At 38.9% G+C, this 18,399-nt stretch overlaps 1 protein-coding gene across 2 annotated transcripts in view; it reads right to left on the reverse strand.

The window, feature by feature from the left end:
- The window catches only part of LOC126292135 (nuclear RNA export factor 1-like), a 137,616-nt gene that overhangs the window by 105,019 nt on the left and 14,198 nt on the right, over nt 1-18,399 (reverse strand). For both annotated transcript variants that reach the window (XM_049985973.1, XM_049985972.1), the window contains exons 3-4: nt 14,616-14,767; nt 7,566-7,649 (exon numbers count right to left, since the gene is read on the reverse strand). In XM_049985973.1, coding sequence (XP_049841930.1) covers nt 7,566-7,649; nt 14,616-14,767 — 236 coding nt within the window. The remainder of the gene's footprint in view (nt 1-7,565; nt 7,650-14,615; nt 14,768-18,399) is intronic.

An 18,399-nucleotide genomic window follows, 5' to 3' on the forward strand; every position in this document is an offset into this window, starting at 1 on the left:
ACAGTGGACAGGAATGGCAACAGGTGGTGTTTTCGGATGAATCCAGGTCCGGTTTGTTTGAAAATTATGGCCATATTTTAGGTCACTACTGACAGAGGGGGCAGTATCACAGTGACTGCATTCACACAAGACATACAATGCCAACAAGGTCTTACGGTGTGGAGTGCTGTATGGTACAACCACAAATCACAGTTGATTCATGTCCAGAGCACTATGACCAGTGTGACCTATGCCAATGACATACTGCGACACATAGCCATACTCTTTCTGCACAACTCAGACACCATTTTTCAGCAAGCAAATGCACGACCACATGTTGCTGCAGGACCAAGTGCCTTCTTGATGTCACAGGATGTCACCCTTTTGCCCTGGCCCACCCGACTTCCATCAATCGAAAATGTGTAGGATATGGTGAAATGAGGGGTGCAGTGCTGTGACCCAATGCCAACAACCAAAGATGAACTTTGGAAACAGGTGGATGCAGCATGGACTGCTATACCACAGGACGTAAGTCATGCCTTAGACATTTCGATGCCATCACACATGGAACAAGCTTTCGAGACCCATGGCAGACTCTGTGCTTCCTAAGCAACACGACACATGCTGAAATGAGGTGACTGAAATGCTGATCATTTCTGCAGAACATACTAATGTACATGTCCTGTAAATATGAATGTTCTGTCTCTAGTCGTGCAACGTGATATGAACATGATTGTACGTATTTTAGTGTTTTTGCAACTTCAGTCCCTAAGATGGTGAAACATGGGATAAAAGTTTTCATGGAAATATTTCATTACACAAGCATTTTTGAAGCAAATAAGAAATTAAAAAACAAAACAACATTTCACTGTTTAGGGAACTTCAACCTCTAAGAGGGTGAAATAGGGGATGACATGTTTTACAAAAATATTTCATTGTGAAAGAATTTTTAAAGCCAAATCTATGAGAATTAATGTGTGTCTTCTCAGATAGAAACAAACAAAAAGGTATTTCACTGTTTTTGGACATTCAACCCCTCACAGGGGAAATGGGCAAGCCCAAACTACTATGGATAGAAACTTGAAATTTGAAGAGGGTGTGGAAGAGATTGTTTGAAATACCGCACACAAAGGAGTGAAATAAGGGATGAAATACATTTTGAAAAGTAAATCTCTATTAAGTAAATTTTTAAGCTGCAACTACAAAAGCTGGTACTCTGTTTCTCGGTCAGAAAAAAAAAAAACAACGTGCTACAGCATTTTTGGCCAGTCAGGGGGCAAAATAGTGGGTAAAAGCTTTTTTTTTTTAATAAATAGGTCATTTTTAAAGCAACACCTATGAAAATTGGTATTTAACTTTTCAGCTAAAATAAAAAAAAATTATTTGTTTCAGTGATTTTGTAAATTAAATTCAACCCCTAAGGATGGTGAACAAAAAGATGAAAATTTTTATGAAAATATTTCAATATGAAAGCATTTTTAAAGCTACATGAAGAAAATTTTTATCTAGCTTCTCAATAAGTAATGAGACTGATCTTTGCAAGATGTGGCAACCCTACAGGCTTGAGTAGGTTCAATATCTTTGACATTGCTCTACAAGCTGCTTCTAGTCCAAGCAGCACATCGATGCAACTGCTCAGTCATGATTTGTGCTGTAATAAGTTAACATGTATTTGTGTCTCTCATCATGGAAATTGAACCGCATGATATTGCACAACATTATGCAATTTCTTTTTGCGTTAAATTGGGTGAAAACGCAACGACAACTTACGGTAAGTTTCAGAAGGCTTTTGGAAAGGAGGTTATGTCAAGAGCTCAAATTTTTCGTTGGCATAAAATGTTTAGTGAAGGCAGAACAAATGCTGAAGATGAAGATCACAGTGGACGACCATCAACCTCACAGACGGATGTCAACTTGCCAAGGGGGCATGAACTCATGCGATCTGATCGAAGATTATCCGTGAAAATGATTGCAGAAGAACTGAACATCAATCAAGAAACGTTTTTTCTAGTAATAGCAGAAGTTCTTGGTATGAGAAAGATTTGTGCAAAAATGGTCCCCAAAAATCTCGCACCACAACAGCAAGAAACACGGAAAAATGTGGCAGCTGATATGTTAGAGCAAATGGAAATCAATCCAGAATTGTTGAGCCGTGTTATCACTGGTGACAAAATGCCAAAGTTCGCAATGGTGCTCAAAGGGATCACCCAAATAAAAAAAAGCTCACATGTCAAAGTCAAAGGTGAAATACATGCTTGTGTGCTTCTTTGATTCCAAGGGAATTGTTCATAAAGAGTGGATGCCTCCTGGACAAACAGTTAAAAACTATTACTACAAAGAAATTTTAGAAAGACTTTGTACAAGAGTTCTTCGTGTCCGTGCCAACATTGCTGATAATTGGATTCTGCAACACAATAATGTGCCATCCCATACTGCTCAGTCAGTGCAGCAATTTTTAACCTCAAAACAGATTTCAGTACTAACACAGCCACCATATTCACCAGATATCACTCCGTGCGTCTTTTTTTCTATTTCCAAGAGTCAAAATGACAGTCAAAGGACACCATTTTCAAACAATACAAGATGTCCAAAAAGCTGTGACATGGGTCTTCGAGGATATTACAGAAAACGAGTTCCAGAAATGTTACCATCAATGGCAGAAGCACTGGAAAAAGTGTGAGCAGTCAGAAGGAGATAACACTAGGCTTGACTAAAACGGCAAGCAATATTTTTTTCACATCAGTCTCATTACTTTATTGTCACACCTTGTATAAGAAAAAACTGTTTCAGTGTTTTTCATAATTCAACCCCTAACTGGGTAAAGTAGAGGTTGGCAGTTTTAACGCAAGTTTTTCATTACAAAAATATTTTGGAACTAAATCTCTGAAAATTTATATTTGGGCCTCACTCGTTTTTTTTTTTTAATTCAACCCCAGGGGTAAAACAGAGGATGAAAATTTTTATCAAAATATTTCAGTAAATCTGCGAAAATTGGTATTGGACTTCTAAGGAAATGGGTATTAGGGTAAGATAGTTTCTATGGAACCAAAGGACTAAAAAGGCCTGATTAACAAAGATCTCTGACTTCATCAACAAGGAATCGCTTTTCAGTCAAAAGTACATTTGGAAATGGCCATGCTTCTATGCTCTTAACTAGCATGAAAAGTTTAGAAGATGTTACAATTTGTGAACAATATAAAAATTTGTTAAAGATACACAAAAAAAGTCTGTGACCCCACACAGTCAAAGCAAGTGAATCTTCCACAACAAAAAATTACTACATAATGTACACCCCAAATATTTAGGTGTGACTCTCAATGTATCTAATGTTTAAAAAATGACTAGAACATACAAAAGCTAAAATCAAGACATAACATATAAAGGAAACTGGCACTCAGAGAGATGAAAAATTATAAGGCATGTGGAGAAGACCAAGTTTTTGCTAAAATGTGGAAATTAACCAGTGATACGGTTCGAACATCCTTACACATAGCCCTCACAAAAATCTGGGTAGCAGAAAAGTTTCCTGAACATTGGACCACACCCATAACCCACTCACTCCACAAAAAAGGAGATAAAAGCAACCCAGATAATTACAGAGGCATCTCTCTCTTAGACTGCACGTACAAGATTTTCTCCAGAATCCTATACAAGAGGATCGAAGAGCAACTAGAGGAAGAATTAGGTGAATACCAAGGAGGCTTCAGACCTTGGAGAAGCTGTGCGGAACAGATCATCACTTTAAAATTAGTGATAGCATATTACAAGAAACGAAATAAACCTCTTGTAATAACCTCCATGGGCTATAAAAAAAAAAGCATGTGACTGTATCCATAGACCTTCGATGTTAAAAATCTTAAGAAGTTTCGGGCTCCATACAAAATTAATCAGATTTATAGAACTCACACCTTAAGTGACAATGTATCAAAAGTAAAGTTCAGGGGGGGACACTCTGAGGCATTCATCATAAAAACATGTTTAAGACATGGAATTTGCTTGGCAACCCTGCTGTTCAACTGTGTTTTAGAATACACAATGAGGGAATGGTACAAGATTAACCAAAAGAACATCCAAATTGGAAGACCCAAAGATAACATAAGTTTAAATTGTGTAGGATTTGCTGATGACCTTGCTCTCTTGTCCAACGGTATTAAAGAAACCAAACAACAAGTTATCTCACTACAGGAAATAGCACAGTCATCATGTTAACTGACCTACCACTCATAAACAAAGTCCCACAAGAACCAAGAAATCAAAATTGTAGATAAATATAAATATCTGGGAGAAATCATAACATATAACCTCAATGAAAAGCCAACATGGCATAACATAATAAACAAATTGACTAGAGCACAATATGTCATCAAGAACACCTACAACATAAAGAGCCTGTCAATAGCAACAAAATTAAACCACTACAAAACAGATTTCGCATGGCTTATACTAAAGAAGTTCCATTCGTCCTTAATACTGAAATCATTTTTATGGTAGTATAAATTTACAAAGTTCTTGTAGTTTTTACATTGTGCCACTAAGCCATCATTGACGTAGTATATTTTGGTAACATTTGTTCGAGTCACCAACAATTTGATAAACTTTTGAATACACAAGTGTGCAGAGACAGTATCATGTTGCAGTTTATCACAAATTGTGCAACAGTTATCGACTTGCAAGGTGCCCATGTTATTGACGTACTAAGCAACAAATGGATGCCCCTGTGGCCTGCAAATTATCCCAATGAAATCCCTGGGCAACAACTATCAATTCTGTTTCTTTTAAGACAGTCTTAAATGATTTAAATTATTTCTTCTGATGTTTTGCAACAAAATGATTGCCTAGCAGCTTCCAAATGCTGCTTGAGAGTCTTTCAATAAATTTCTTCACTGTTAAGACATTATTTTCTAGTGCTTCACAGTCAGTGTGAACTCACTGTTTGGATTCAATTGATTCCTCTGCATCCCAGCCCTGGAATATTTCTTCTAGGTAAAGTTTACTTGCATCATAACCAGGGCAGTTTTGACAATGATGCAGCACACAGTCCTTGTCACTCGGATCACAAACTGCCTTATTGATTAGCATTTTGAAGCCATCCTTTATATTAGCACTTTGCAGCAGAAGCTTAATACTCTGATGTATGGTGCATGTGCAGACGGAATGCCTGAAGCACCAACAGTTACACACCACTTTTGCCTGAGATCACAGAATTTGGAGAAACTAATTTCAGCTCCATATTTATTGTGATATTCCACTAAAACTCTTCAGTACTGCACAGGAGCAACTGGTCCTGTTTTTGTAGTTTAATACCACCAAGCTGAACTGAAAAACAATCTTTTTTGGCAGGATACATCCTGCTGCATTTGTTGTCTTCATAGAAATTGTTGACAATCAGCGACTTCCTTTGACAATGGTCTGCCAATCTCTGCATCAGGTAATGCACCAATACCTTTTTCTGCCTTAACTTTTCTGGCTGTTTTGATCCTGCATTCAGAAATTCCAAACATGAGTTTCCTTTACTGACCAACTTTTTGGGGCCATAGTCAGTAACTGAACTTTCGTTGATGTATTGGATATTTCAATTTTTCCTTTCATTTCGTTGACAAGGTCAGTGTAATCATTACACAAACTGGATTCAGCTGAGTGACTAGATTGTGCAATGTCTTCAGTTACTCCAGAGGCAGACATTATTTTTTCTGCTACTGTATTTTGCACATGTTCAGACTTTTGTTTCATATAGCCAGCTTTGTCTCTGCTGCTTAATCTTCACATTTCCACTGGAGAAGTGCCTGAATCAGTCAAGCTTTCATCCAAACTCTCTGAAGTGTCTGGATCAGAATTTTCACAAGATGAAGTTGATGTTGCCTCAGCCATAGAAATGTATTTTGCTTTGCACTTGACGCAAATTTTCTGGCCTGGCCTTTACATTCATTTTGATAACTTTATTCAATTTCTTGGAGATGGCTAAAGCGACTTTTAAAAAAATCACCTTTGACAATGTAATTCAGCTTTTCAAATGGATTGTAACATGACTTTTGGCTTATTTCACATTTATGGCGGTACTTTTCTCAGTGATACAAGCAGATCTGGTCATTGTCCATAAGATCAACTTCTGATCATACAATAATACGTAATTTTTCCATTTCCTAATAAGCTGCTAACATAGATGAGCCCAATTTTGTTCAAATAAAATGAGCCACATGGTATTGTGATGACAATTTATGACCAACAGTGCATTCGACTATAGGATAATCATTACCAGTTGCTTCACTGATGTTCATTTCGAACTGTTCTAATTAGCAAACTAATATTAATGCAAAACTGAAAATCTGTATACTAGGTTACATACATACTTGTTTATGTTTGGAATTTGCGGTGGATTCCCAAAATGATGTAGAACACCACCACAAAATGGAATGAATACAACAATGGACTCCACAGAACACCTGAGAGCAAAATAATACATATTTTGAAACAAACATGGCGGCACAGTGCCAAGAAAGCTGGTACCGCACATGTGTACCTTCTGTGACCTGTTCAAATTTGGCCCTCTTTTTTTGACACTGTATGCCAGTATTAGTTAATCAAATCCACTTTTCTAGGATGTTCAAAACATGCCTTTACTAATGAGAATGGTTTTAAAATAATTCTACAAGATACTTTTGTGCAAGATGGGATTGAAAATATCCTATTTTTAGCCTTTTTACAAGAATCGTCAACTTTACACTAAATTCTCAAAGCAACAGAAACAGTTAGTAACATCAAATTATAAATTTTTTAAGAACAACTTGTAGGTATACTAGGCATCAAATTTGACATCTATTACTTAATTAATTAGCGAAGCTATATGTAACTTGAAAGTTTAATTTTTTCAGTATGCCAGTTTTTTAAGCCGACTCTGACATACTGTACGTGGTCAAGGTATGGGGGTGAAACAAATGGCTATATCTCAACAAGTATTCCACTGGAGGATCTAAGACTTAACCAAAGTTCATCCGAGACATGTAGTACTTCAAAATTTCAGCAAATCCAAGACGACGCTTTCCAAAAATTAGACCACTTGATTTGGAACATCTCCTCTGCAATTCATATGTAAGTGCCCGGCAGAGGGTCCTTCGAACCACCTTCAGACAATCTCACTACCATTCCACTATCTAAGAGCATGCAAGAAAAATGAGCACTTAAATCTTCCTATAAGAGTTTTGACTTTTTTTATTATGATGATCATTTCTCCCTATGTAGGCTGGTGACAATTAAATATTCACATTCAGAGGAGAAAATGGTGACTGAAAATTTATGAAAAGATCTCATCACAACAAAAAATATCTTTGGTTTTAACGAATACCACCTCAACTCGCTTATCATATAAAATACATACAAAAATAATAATGTTCCTATCAAATCCCTGTGACAACCCAACACTGCATTCATCCCCTGTGAGGTGGTTGGCACAGCACTATACACTGTCAGATAGATGTTGGGTGCAAACAATATCATTGTACACCTCTTAAAGATTCCTTCCAAGCACAACATTAAAATTAAAAATTAGAGTGGAATAAAACAGTTTTGTCTGCCTGCATCTATAAACTTACAAAATATGGAGTGAGCTTCAGTGGAGAAATTCTCCTGTTGATGGCATTGAGAACAGCCATTCTGTTATACACAGCTGATACCACCTGCAAATAAAATGCAATAATGACTAGTAATTGTACATGTAACTTCAGCAACAACAAGTTTAAATCTCTAAAATATTTTTTGTGTCAAAGTTTCGATAATTACAACAAAAAATTCAAAATGAGACTGTGAAAATTGCTGATGGTATCAAGTCTCCCTCTATACTTTCACCCATCAATGCGACACATTTTTCCCAATGATGACTTGCTGGAGACTTTGGTTACAGAAGTCTGTACTCTGGCTTTTCAGGAAACTTTACATCTCGAATTTATCTCATTATCATTCTGGAAATGCCTGCATCCGAAGAAAGAGAGGAAAAAAAGGTCACTACGTGGTGCATCAGGAGAATGCAGTGTTAGACAAAATTGGATAACCTGAATAAGCAGTATGAGTGACTGTGTCCCATGCAGCAAGAGGTGGGTCTTTGCCTCAGAACAGAAATACCCCTCAGACAGCTTCGAGTGATGAACTGTCTTGACAGCCTTCTATAACCTAATCAGGACATATGGGAAACACACCTTTTATGAGCATAATCTATCAGCATCACACTGTGCCCTTAAAAAGAAACATTCAGCATCACTTTTCCTACTGATGGTCGGCTCTTCACCTTTATCGATTGTAGTGAATCCACATTGCCACTGCTTCCTCTTCTCTTTGCTACACCCAGCACTTGCCTACAGCTGCATCTACACCTTACTCAGAAACCACTGTGAAGTGCACAGCAGAGGGTACCTCCCATTGCACCAATTATTAGAGTATCTTCCTAGTACATTCACAAATGGAGCATGGGTAGAATTACTGTTTAAACAACCCTGTAATTAATATAATCTTGTTCTCACAATCCCCACAGGAGTGAAATGTAGGTGATTGTGGTATATTTCTAAGAGTCATCATTTAAAGATGGCTCTAGAAACACTGTAAGTAGCCTTTCTCAGGATAGTTTGTGTCTATCCTAAAATGTGCACAAGTGCAATTTCTTCAGGTTCTCCACAACACTCATTGTTTATACAAATCTCTAATACTTCATGCTGCCCTTTACTGTGTACATTCAATATCCTCCATTGCACCTATTTGATGCAGGTCCCACACACTTGAACAGTATTCTAGGACAGGTCACACAGGTGTTTTGTAGGTAATTTCCTTTATATACTGACTGCATTTCCCCAGTATTCCACTAATAAACAACAGTCTGCCACCTACTTTACCTGTGACTGAGTCTATGTGATTGTTCCAGCTCACATCCTTAGAAAGTTGTACGCTAACAAATTTGTGTGAGTCAAACAATACTCTATTGCTAGGATTAGATTTCTCTGTATCTGTCTCTCTCTCTCTCTCTCTCTCTCTCTCTTATTCTTTATTTTGCACAAAGGGCACAACTTACAATTGTGAAGACGTAAAATGAGTTGCCAATCTTTGTAGCACTGAAATTTTATCAAAATCTGACTCAATATTTGTGCAGCTGTTTTCAGACAGTACTACAGATAGCTGCATCATCTGTGTCAAGTCTTAAGTTACTACTGATATTGTCTGCAAGGTCATAAACATACAGCAACGGTTCCAACACACTTCTCTGGGGTAAACTAGAGATTACTTCTACATCTAGCAATGGCTCTCGATTCAAACTAACAAATTAAATATCTATGTAACTTTTTTATGTTAATTAACACTTTACGACTATCCACTGTACTTATTTGGCACTGGAGACAAACTCAATATACCCACTCAGTTTGTTTAAACTGTTATTATTGTTATTGTTGTTGTTATTATTATTATTGTTGAGACTTGTAAAAGCTAAAATCACACACACACACACACACACACACACACTTATGGTTTCGTAGATTTACACAATACACTAAGTTTTTATGGAATTCAGACACATTAGGTTGTTCTATCAGTTTCGTTGTATAGACCAAGGGATGTGCCCAACATCTGTAGCTAAATGGAAGTGGCCTGGTTGCACATTAGCTGCAATCTCTTCACAGGATAGTATCTCCAAAACAAGATAGAAGAACAGTCATTTATTAAAGTACTGTATGTACTTCAAAATAATATACTCGGATTTTGCTTTGTGATAAGGTGTGGCACTGACGAACCTAATGTAACCTAACACAGCATATGATTTATAGCTATCTAATTAAAGTTCATAGAGGTCAAGTTCAATCTCTGAATACGTAATCACTTTATCACCACTCGGGGTACTGAGAGACCTTCGGTGCAAACTGTATTGTGACTATACCGGTCGCCACTGCAGATAACTTATTGGAAACTGTAGACAACTGAAGCCAATGACAGCTGAGTGATAACTGTGTTTTAACGGACGGAACTGGAACAGTCGATAACTGAAACTGTCGATAACTGAAAATGGCCGAATATCAGCATGTGATTGCTTAAATGATGTGCTCAGCACACAAATGTCACTCTGTGAACTACCTTGGTGGATGCATCAAATAGTTCCAGGTTTCAGAACTCCCTGTGGTGACATTTGTTATACTGGTGGACGCATGGCCTATTTGAATGTCTTGGAGCAGAAGCACAATGTAGTTCTTAGTATGAGCACCATCTGAGACTGGACTTGTGTGTGTTGGGCTCATAAAGTTGTGCAACATGTCTGTCAGAGACACAACAACTTTTTAACACATATAGCGTATAATGTTCTCCATCACACATTAATTTCAAATTTACTTAAATGATAATGTAAATTCAACCATTTAAGGCTTCTGCTCAAAGTATTCCTTGAAGCAACATATGACATTGAGGTATCCCTGTCAGACCTGTGCTGGCGTCACAGCATCGCCTGCTGCGCCCACAACAGCACACAAAGTCCAACGTACCTCAAAGAGAAATTATAAAATACAAGCAGAAGGATAACTTAGCACGTAACACAAATAATATAGTATGTCTGCTCATTCATAATCAAAGCCGAGAGTACAGAAATTGTAAATCGAAAAAAAACATTCTTATGGATCTCCCACAACAAAACTTCAAAATTTCTGCACTCTCTCACAGTCTCGATAAGTGCTTTAATCATTTCTACACTGAATTCATCTCATCCAATTGTTTGCTATTTTCCAATTTAGACTGTGCAGTTTATACTTAAAATTGTGGCCAACTATCTGTAATTATGTTACCAAACTTGTGTTGCTAGCTCACTGACCAAAGAACCATCACTTTCATGAACTCTTTTGTGGTTTAAAACCATTTTACACATACTTCAAAAAAATAAAAATTCAAACATGGTCTTCATTTATGTCCAGTATTACTCCTTCATTTTTAATTTTTTTAGAAGTAGACCAATTTCAAAAATCATGAGGTCAGATAGATGGGTCCCACCAAGTTAAATTGGTCCAAGTTTTCACTGGAAAGTATTACTTTCAAAGCTCAATTTTTCATTTCTGGAGAGACTTTGACAGAGTGCTAAGTGAGAAAACCACATGACAAGTCAGTGTCAAAACACACTTATCACTGCAAGAGTGAAAAAGTGATGTATCGAACACAAATTTTCAACAAAAAATCTGAACATGGTTTTAATGTACTGTACCAACGATTTTCACGTTTATGAAATTTGCTGAGACACTCATGTCCCACTACCTAACAAATAATGTATAATCCATCATACTTGCAAATGAGTGCAGCAATGCATGTAGTGTGTAAGGTAACACAATTATTCATTAAGACCTTCCTGAAGTAGAGAAGATGACAATTTGATTTTCGTAAAACAGATGTCCTATACAAGCGGTAAGCACATGCCGCTTCACTTGATCACTATCGGCATTCTATGCATCCAGCAGATGCTCCCTAGTACTTTTCTACAAATTCCAAAAGCTTGCTAATGGCAGCACTGCTCAGAGCTGAGATATGGACCTTCCAATACAAAAAACTATGTACTAATTTTAGGAGAACACTTGTAGCACATTAACCACAAAAGTGTCAAAGTGCAATAGCACAATAAACAAATGGTTACAATATTAGCATCTCCTCTCACATGGGAAGGAAAACAAAAAGGTGTGTGTTTCCACAATAAGTGTCCCAGAGGATTAGGGTTAGAACAGTTACTGATTATGGAGCTCGTTCTTCAATAAATACTGATAAGGCCCAAGGATTATTGAAAGCTGACACTGTTATACATGAAAACCTTTATCGTGGCCTGTGAAAACCATCGAAATTATGATCCTACAGCAATGAAACAGTGAACTTTAGAGCACTGTTAGGTTAGAAGACCACAATCTCAGACACAAAACAAGCTGTCATTGGTGGCATGAACCAGTGCTAATGACTGTTTCTAATTAGATCAATTAATTTAAACAGTCATACAATTACAGTAAATCTAACACAGTGCAAAAGTGTAACTGAGTTCTGTCTGAAAAAAAAAAAACATGTCACACATATTCAGTCAGAGCTTGGTAAGACTTCAAAGTGATGCAATGATTGACAACTTTATTTCATCTTAACTCTCAGAGAACAAGTTCTTGCAGAAATTGGATGCATTCATGTTCACGTAGTACATGATCGCCAACACTATTTCACCTTTTTTTGTGCCATCCCCTTTCGCTAGCTTTAAGTACTAGGACACACAACACGCAATGATCTTCTGCCGGTGTCTGATAAGTCCAGAACAGAAAGATGATAGCAACATTGCATGCATGCATACTAGTTAACCTCACATTTAGTCCAGCAATAGACTCATGCAACAGCAGTCTGTAGCAGTGCTGGTCGCATAAGCCACCAATGGCATAACGGCACCAGCTGCAGCTTTCAGCTGTTGCAGCAGTTCGCAACTGAGGTCAGCTTCAGTATATTGGTACCAACAGTAGGTCAGCGAAATACAGTTTTAGCAAACCTGAAGCACTGCAACAGGGGATTTATGTGGCACTGGGGCATTCACATTTCAATATGCCTGGCCCTGGGACATACAACCACTGGTCGCACAGCTGGCAGAGAGCATCGCGCCTGCGACTGCTGTGGAGCGGGCTACTTCCTCGTGGCCAGGGAAAGTACAGTCGCTCTACCACTGCCCTCTGGTGGAGTCAGTGACATTTGCAAACCTGTAGGACAATCAGCCGTACAGTCTGGCACTGGCTCAGATGGGCTGAGGGTCAAATAAGTCTGGCAAAAAAGCACGTAAAGATGTTTGTTTCGTAAAGTCCTCCCCTTACTTTTCGACAGTCTACTTTGAGGGACACACACTTGATCCCGTAAACCTCCAGCTTTACCAAATGACTGGAGAAAAAATAGATTCTGTCAATTTCTGCAAAATACTCATTTACTGCAACATTGCTTTCAATTTGATGAAAACTTCTTCCCGGTAATGCAAAGTTTCAAGTTGGGGAAAAGGAAAAAGTCACTTGGGGCTAAGTCCAGTGAACAGGATTGATGAGGAACCAATTTAAAGCCCAGCTCATACACTTTCACCATTGCTATCACTCAAGTATTGCATGAAGTATTATTGTGGTGAAAAAATACTGTTTTGGGTACCAACCTCAATCTTTTTCTGGGCAATGAAAGTTTCAAATGATCCAACAATGAAGCATAATAAGGACCAGTTGTGGTTCTGCCTTTTTTAAATAATCTACGAGGAATACTCCTTGGAAATCCCCAAAACAGTGGCCATCACCTTACCAGCTGACAAAATGGTTTCTGTCTTCTTCGCTGCACTTTCACTAGCCTTTGTCCTGTTTTGACTGCACTTCTGACTCTGGCATGTAATGATGGATCCAGGTTTCAACAGTAATAAATCAGTTCAAAATGTCTCATGGATTTCAATTAAACATCACCAGACATTGTATTGAAATGTTCTGCCAGATGCACTCTCAGTTGAGTTTGAGCAATCGTGGCACTTACCCCAAACACAACTTCTTCATAGCCAATTCTCCGTGCAGGATATTAAGCACTCTCTCATTGTGATGCCTCTAGACTCTGCAATCTCAAAAATCTTTATTCAACAGACTCATATTACCATATGACAGATTTTGTCAATGGTCTCCTTTGTAGTGACACGAATGGCTGCAGCACTTGTCTGGCCACATTTAAATCAAAAAGCAAATGGTCTTCAATGAAGGTGCAGTGTCTGTGTGAATCTCATCCAATTCTGTTTTAATTTGTATGGTAGTCCAACCCTTTAACAGAAAATATTTAATAACAGCACGAAACTCTTTTTTCTCCATTTGCAATTGCAGTCAACATATTGACCAATTAAGACAGCTGTCAACAATGATCTGTATGCTGCACATCATTGCTCTATACGATCAATGGAATAATCGAGCTTACCAGCCATGAAGGCACAACAAAAACGTTCAATACCTTCATGATTATTTACCAGACTTATCAAACCGCTCTCACGGAACACTTCTAGCTGGCAACCCACTTACTGACTACTATCACTGGAAGCTGATACCCAAATTTCAGGAGCCAGAGTTTACTCCCCAAATGTCACCATCCTCTCTGCAAGTCACTGCCAGTTCGACCAACATCTGCGCACCTTCTGCCTGCCCAGTGAGCGCACACTGCTGCAAGTCAAACTGCACTGTTTACCAGCTGTGGCTGGGATACCAACAGAGCACCCAGTCGAGAACTGGTTCATTCGACACCTTACCCTGCCCCCCCCCCCCCCCCCCCAATCCATACCACCACCACTACCTGCTGAACAAAGACATCAAATCTGACAAATGTTGCACTGAAAAAATAAATCAACTAATTCCAAACTGAGTGTGGCTGGATTTTTCTAAAACAAGCACACCTGGGTTGGTACCACAATTTTCAATGAGTATACTTCGCCTTAAGAGATTTAATTTTTGTTTGGGAAAAGGATAAAGAAATCTACAGTTTAAGTCCATAGGTAAGATTCTTGGAATTTTAATTGGGCAGTTGCTGTTGACAGATGGAGCATTACACTACTAGTCTCATTACTTTATTTACCGATATTGAATGTTAATCTCCACACACTATGTTACCCAAGTGGAGTTACTTACGATAATTTTATGCCAGATGTCGGGTGAGGTATCTGACAGAATTTCGGGCTGCGTGGCGAGTAAGTGAGCAGCACTGAAACTGTCCACCTCTATAATTTCATTTGTATCCTCCATCTCAATCTCTATCACTTCTTTTGGAGTTGTTGCTCTTTCTAGAAATAAAAAAGAAAGATTTACTAATTTATTTGGTTCAAAAAATTATGTGAAACTCCAGTTGCACAATAACATTAGCAACATACATAGAGTCAAAAAGTTACATATAATTGGAAGACAAAAATGCAAAGAAAGAAGGAAGGAAAACTTTAGTTTTCATTACAAACTTGAAAAGATTTGTGAAGGACAGGCGTCATATCCATGTATAAGAAATCAAGCCCTGACATTGTTAAAGAAAGTGCTATAGAAAGATAGACCTTGGGCTTAGGCAGAAAAGTAGGCCCGGCATCACAGTGTCCTGCCACAGCATATACAACATGAGGCCCACGGTCAGCTGGTGTGAGAAAGATGTCAAATGTCTGACAAACAGAGGGGTAACTGTTGTCCGCCTCTGTAGCCAGTGATCTGACTGTAATATGGAGAATCCAAGTTCAGTTCCTGCTACGACCAAGGATTTGTTCTCGGAGAAAGGGCTGAAATGGAGTCCACTTGGCTTCGTAAAACCAGCTCGAGAGGTACTCCAGTGAGAAGTAGACCCTCCACAGCACTACCAAATGATGCTATATGGCAGAGGGTGACATGGCGCTCCGTCAGCACTGAACGGTTCATCAGCACTGCGACACAGAACTGGTTGGGGCCCTTGTTGGGTATCACGTGTATTGTGTTTGAACAGTAGGTGTGAATAATGGCCAGATGCCAAGATAGATGAAAGATAAAACTTTCATCTGAGCATAACAAGCATGTTTGGAGCAGATAAAGTATCGCTTATCACCTTGAAAAAATAAAGTTAAATTTTAATCTTTTATTTGTCTCCTGGTATGCAAAGGAATCCCCACGACGGCACCATAGCATTTCACTAGAGAAGCCACAACAAAAAATGCACAGACCACTGGTACAGTGGAGTATCGTGTCTACCCATCGGTAGATCACATAACTAATGAGGAGGTATTGAATAGAATTGGGGAGAAGAGGAGTTTGTGGCACAACTTGACTAGAAGAAGGGATCGGTTGGTAGGACATGTTCTGAGGCATGAAGGGATCACCATTTAGTATTAGAGGGCAGCGTGGAGGTAAAAGTCGTAGAGGAGACCAAGAGATGAATACACTAAGCAGATTCAGAAGAATGTAGGCTGCAGTAGGTACTGGGAGCTGAAGAAGCTTGCACAGGATAGAGTAGCATGGAGAGCTGCAGCAAACCAAGACAACAACAACAACAACAACAACAACAACAACAAGTGAAGGAGAACAAGAAGCCAACAATCCACGTCAAGTCTGTGTTTGGAAACAATTCTACATCACATGACGCTGTGGTTAGTGGATGCAGACATTTCTGATGTTGTCAAACAAATCTCAATGGCAGACAATGAAGTGGCAGACCACCTCTCTAATAGTAAGTATTATTCAGCAGCCATTCTGTCTCATTGTAATATTTTTACACAGCCAGCCATTAAAATTGTAACACTCAGAGTGGTAGTAAAAAATGAAATCTTATTTACTGTGCATATACAGGAGTTGGACAAAAATATGGATACACCACAAGGAATGCATGCTTGAACACAAATACAGATGATAGCCAAACCTGCAGATAGCACTGTTGTATCTGACCACGAATGACTCATATGCAAAGCCCTCAACACATCTGAAATGTCAGTCATGGTCAGAACAGTGTTGTATGTAGTTGTGAGTGAATTACATCTGAGCCAAGTGAATTCAAACATGGCAAAATTGTCAGTCCTTCTACAGTGGGTGATTCCGTACCTGAAGTGTTCGGTGTTTCGAGAGGCAGCGTAGCGAAGATTTACATCACTGTCAGCCAAAGTGGACAAAACATCATTTACTAAGTCAACATGCAAGCAAAAGAATGTGTCAAGTGATCATAACAACCAGCCACCGAAGACAATTGTGACAATAAATAAAACAACAGCTTCAAAAGTCACTGCAGAACCAAATGTCGCACTCTCGAACCCCGTCAGTACCGAAACACCACGAAGGAAGCTCCCTGTAAATGGACTCGCATTGTGGGCTGTAATTTCGAAACCTCTCACCAATGATGCAAATATCCGTAACAGAAAAATGTGGTGCAATAGCAATAAAATCTGGACTACGGAGCAACGGAAATGTATAATTTGGTCCAACGAGTCTCGTATCACATTATTTCCAATTTCTGGCCGAGTTTATGTTCGAGGAGTGAAACATAGCGGGGTTCGATAACGATTTGGGCAGCCACATTGTGGTATGCCTTAGGACCTACACAGTTACTCTGTAGTACTGCATTACTACCGAGGATTGTGTGACCATTTTGGCTGATCAGGTCCATCCCTCAGTACAATATTATGTTCCACAATGGAGATGCTCTGTTTCGAGAGGCCAGGGCCCCTGTTGCCACAGCAGACACAATCCAGGACCAGTTTTGTGAACACGGGGATGAACTGTTGTATTTCCTCTGGCCACTGAAGTCATCAGATCTCAGTATTATTGAGCCTTTGTTGTCTACTTTGGAGAGAACAGTGTGTGATCGCTATCCACATCCAGAATCGTTACCTGTGCTTGGTAGTATTTTGGAGGGAGAAAGGTATAACTTTCTCTTGAAAATCATACAGGACTTGTAGTTACCCACTAAAGGTGACCAGAGGCGGTTTTGAACAGCAGCATATTTTCTGCACGGTAATTTGTTGAGTTATTGGGATTTCCATATTTCTGTCCACACCCTGTACAGTAAAGCAGAAGAATCTGTGATTTGAAGGTACACAGGGTGAGGGAGTGCTGAAAAATAATACCTCTGAATTTTTTACTTGGTCAACATTTCTGCTTTGCTGACTAAAGTTGCACCTCTCTTTTGCTAGAGAGCTCTGAACTGTAGTATATAACACGGTGATGTGTAACATAACTATGTCAACGTGTCAGAAAAAGAATACTGTAATCGAATTTCCAATCTGAAAAGTACGTTATCATCCAGAAACTGCGGTGCACATCAAAATCGGCAATGTGAATGGATACCACAGACATCAGCGAGGACTTATTACAATCTGCAACGACATATCAGAAGCACCCCTGAATAGCACGACTCCCCTCTCAGCATAGCAACGTCCTCACACTGAGTCTATAGCATCAATCTAGCGTGACCTTTGCCCCAGTTCGAGAATTCACTACAGCAATCACTGTCTACAGTTTGTTAATTAGTGCATCAAGTGACTCTTTGTTGCTAGTCCATTACAGTTTTAAATTATCCAGTACTCCTGTGGTAAAGAAGTGTGGCAAAGTTAAGTGAATCTTTTATTCGTGTCTATAATACAATGAACTAATATTTCGAATGCTCTAGTTTGATGAGCCTTCACCCAGAGCAATCAAAGACGAAAGTAGTTTCCCGTGCTCACAACAACGAGATCGTCCACACAAGGAGCATCCTCTCCTTCAGCAGGACAGTGCTAGATCGCACACAAGCATTGAGACATCTGCAGCAATCTGACGCCTTCGGTCCACTGTCACAGATTGTCCACCACACAGTCTCAGCTCAGCTCCATTCAATTTTCATCTTTTTCTGAGACTTAAAGAACACTTTTGAATCCTTCTCTTTGATAGTGATGGAGCAGTGCTAGCAGAGGAGAGGTTGTGGCTCTGTAAAAAAGTCAAA

The sequence above is a fragment of the Schistocerca gregaria genome, chromosome 9 (genome assembly GCF_023897955.1).
Source record: "Schistocerca gregaria isolate iqSchGreg1 chromosome 9, iqSchGreg1.2, whole genome shotgun sequence".
Taxonomy (NCBI): Eukaryota; Metazoa; Arthropoda; class Insecta; order Orthoptera; family Acrididae; genus Schistocerca; species Schistocerca gregaria.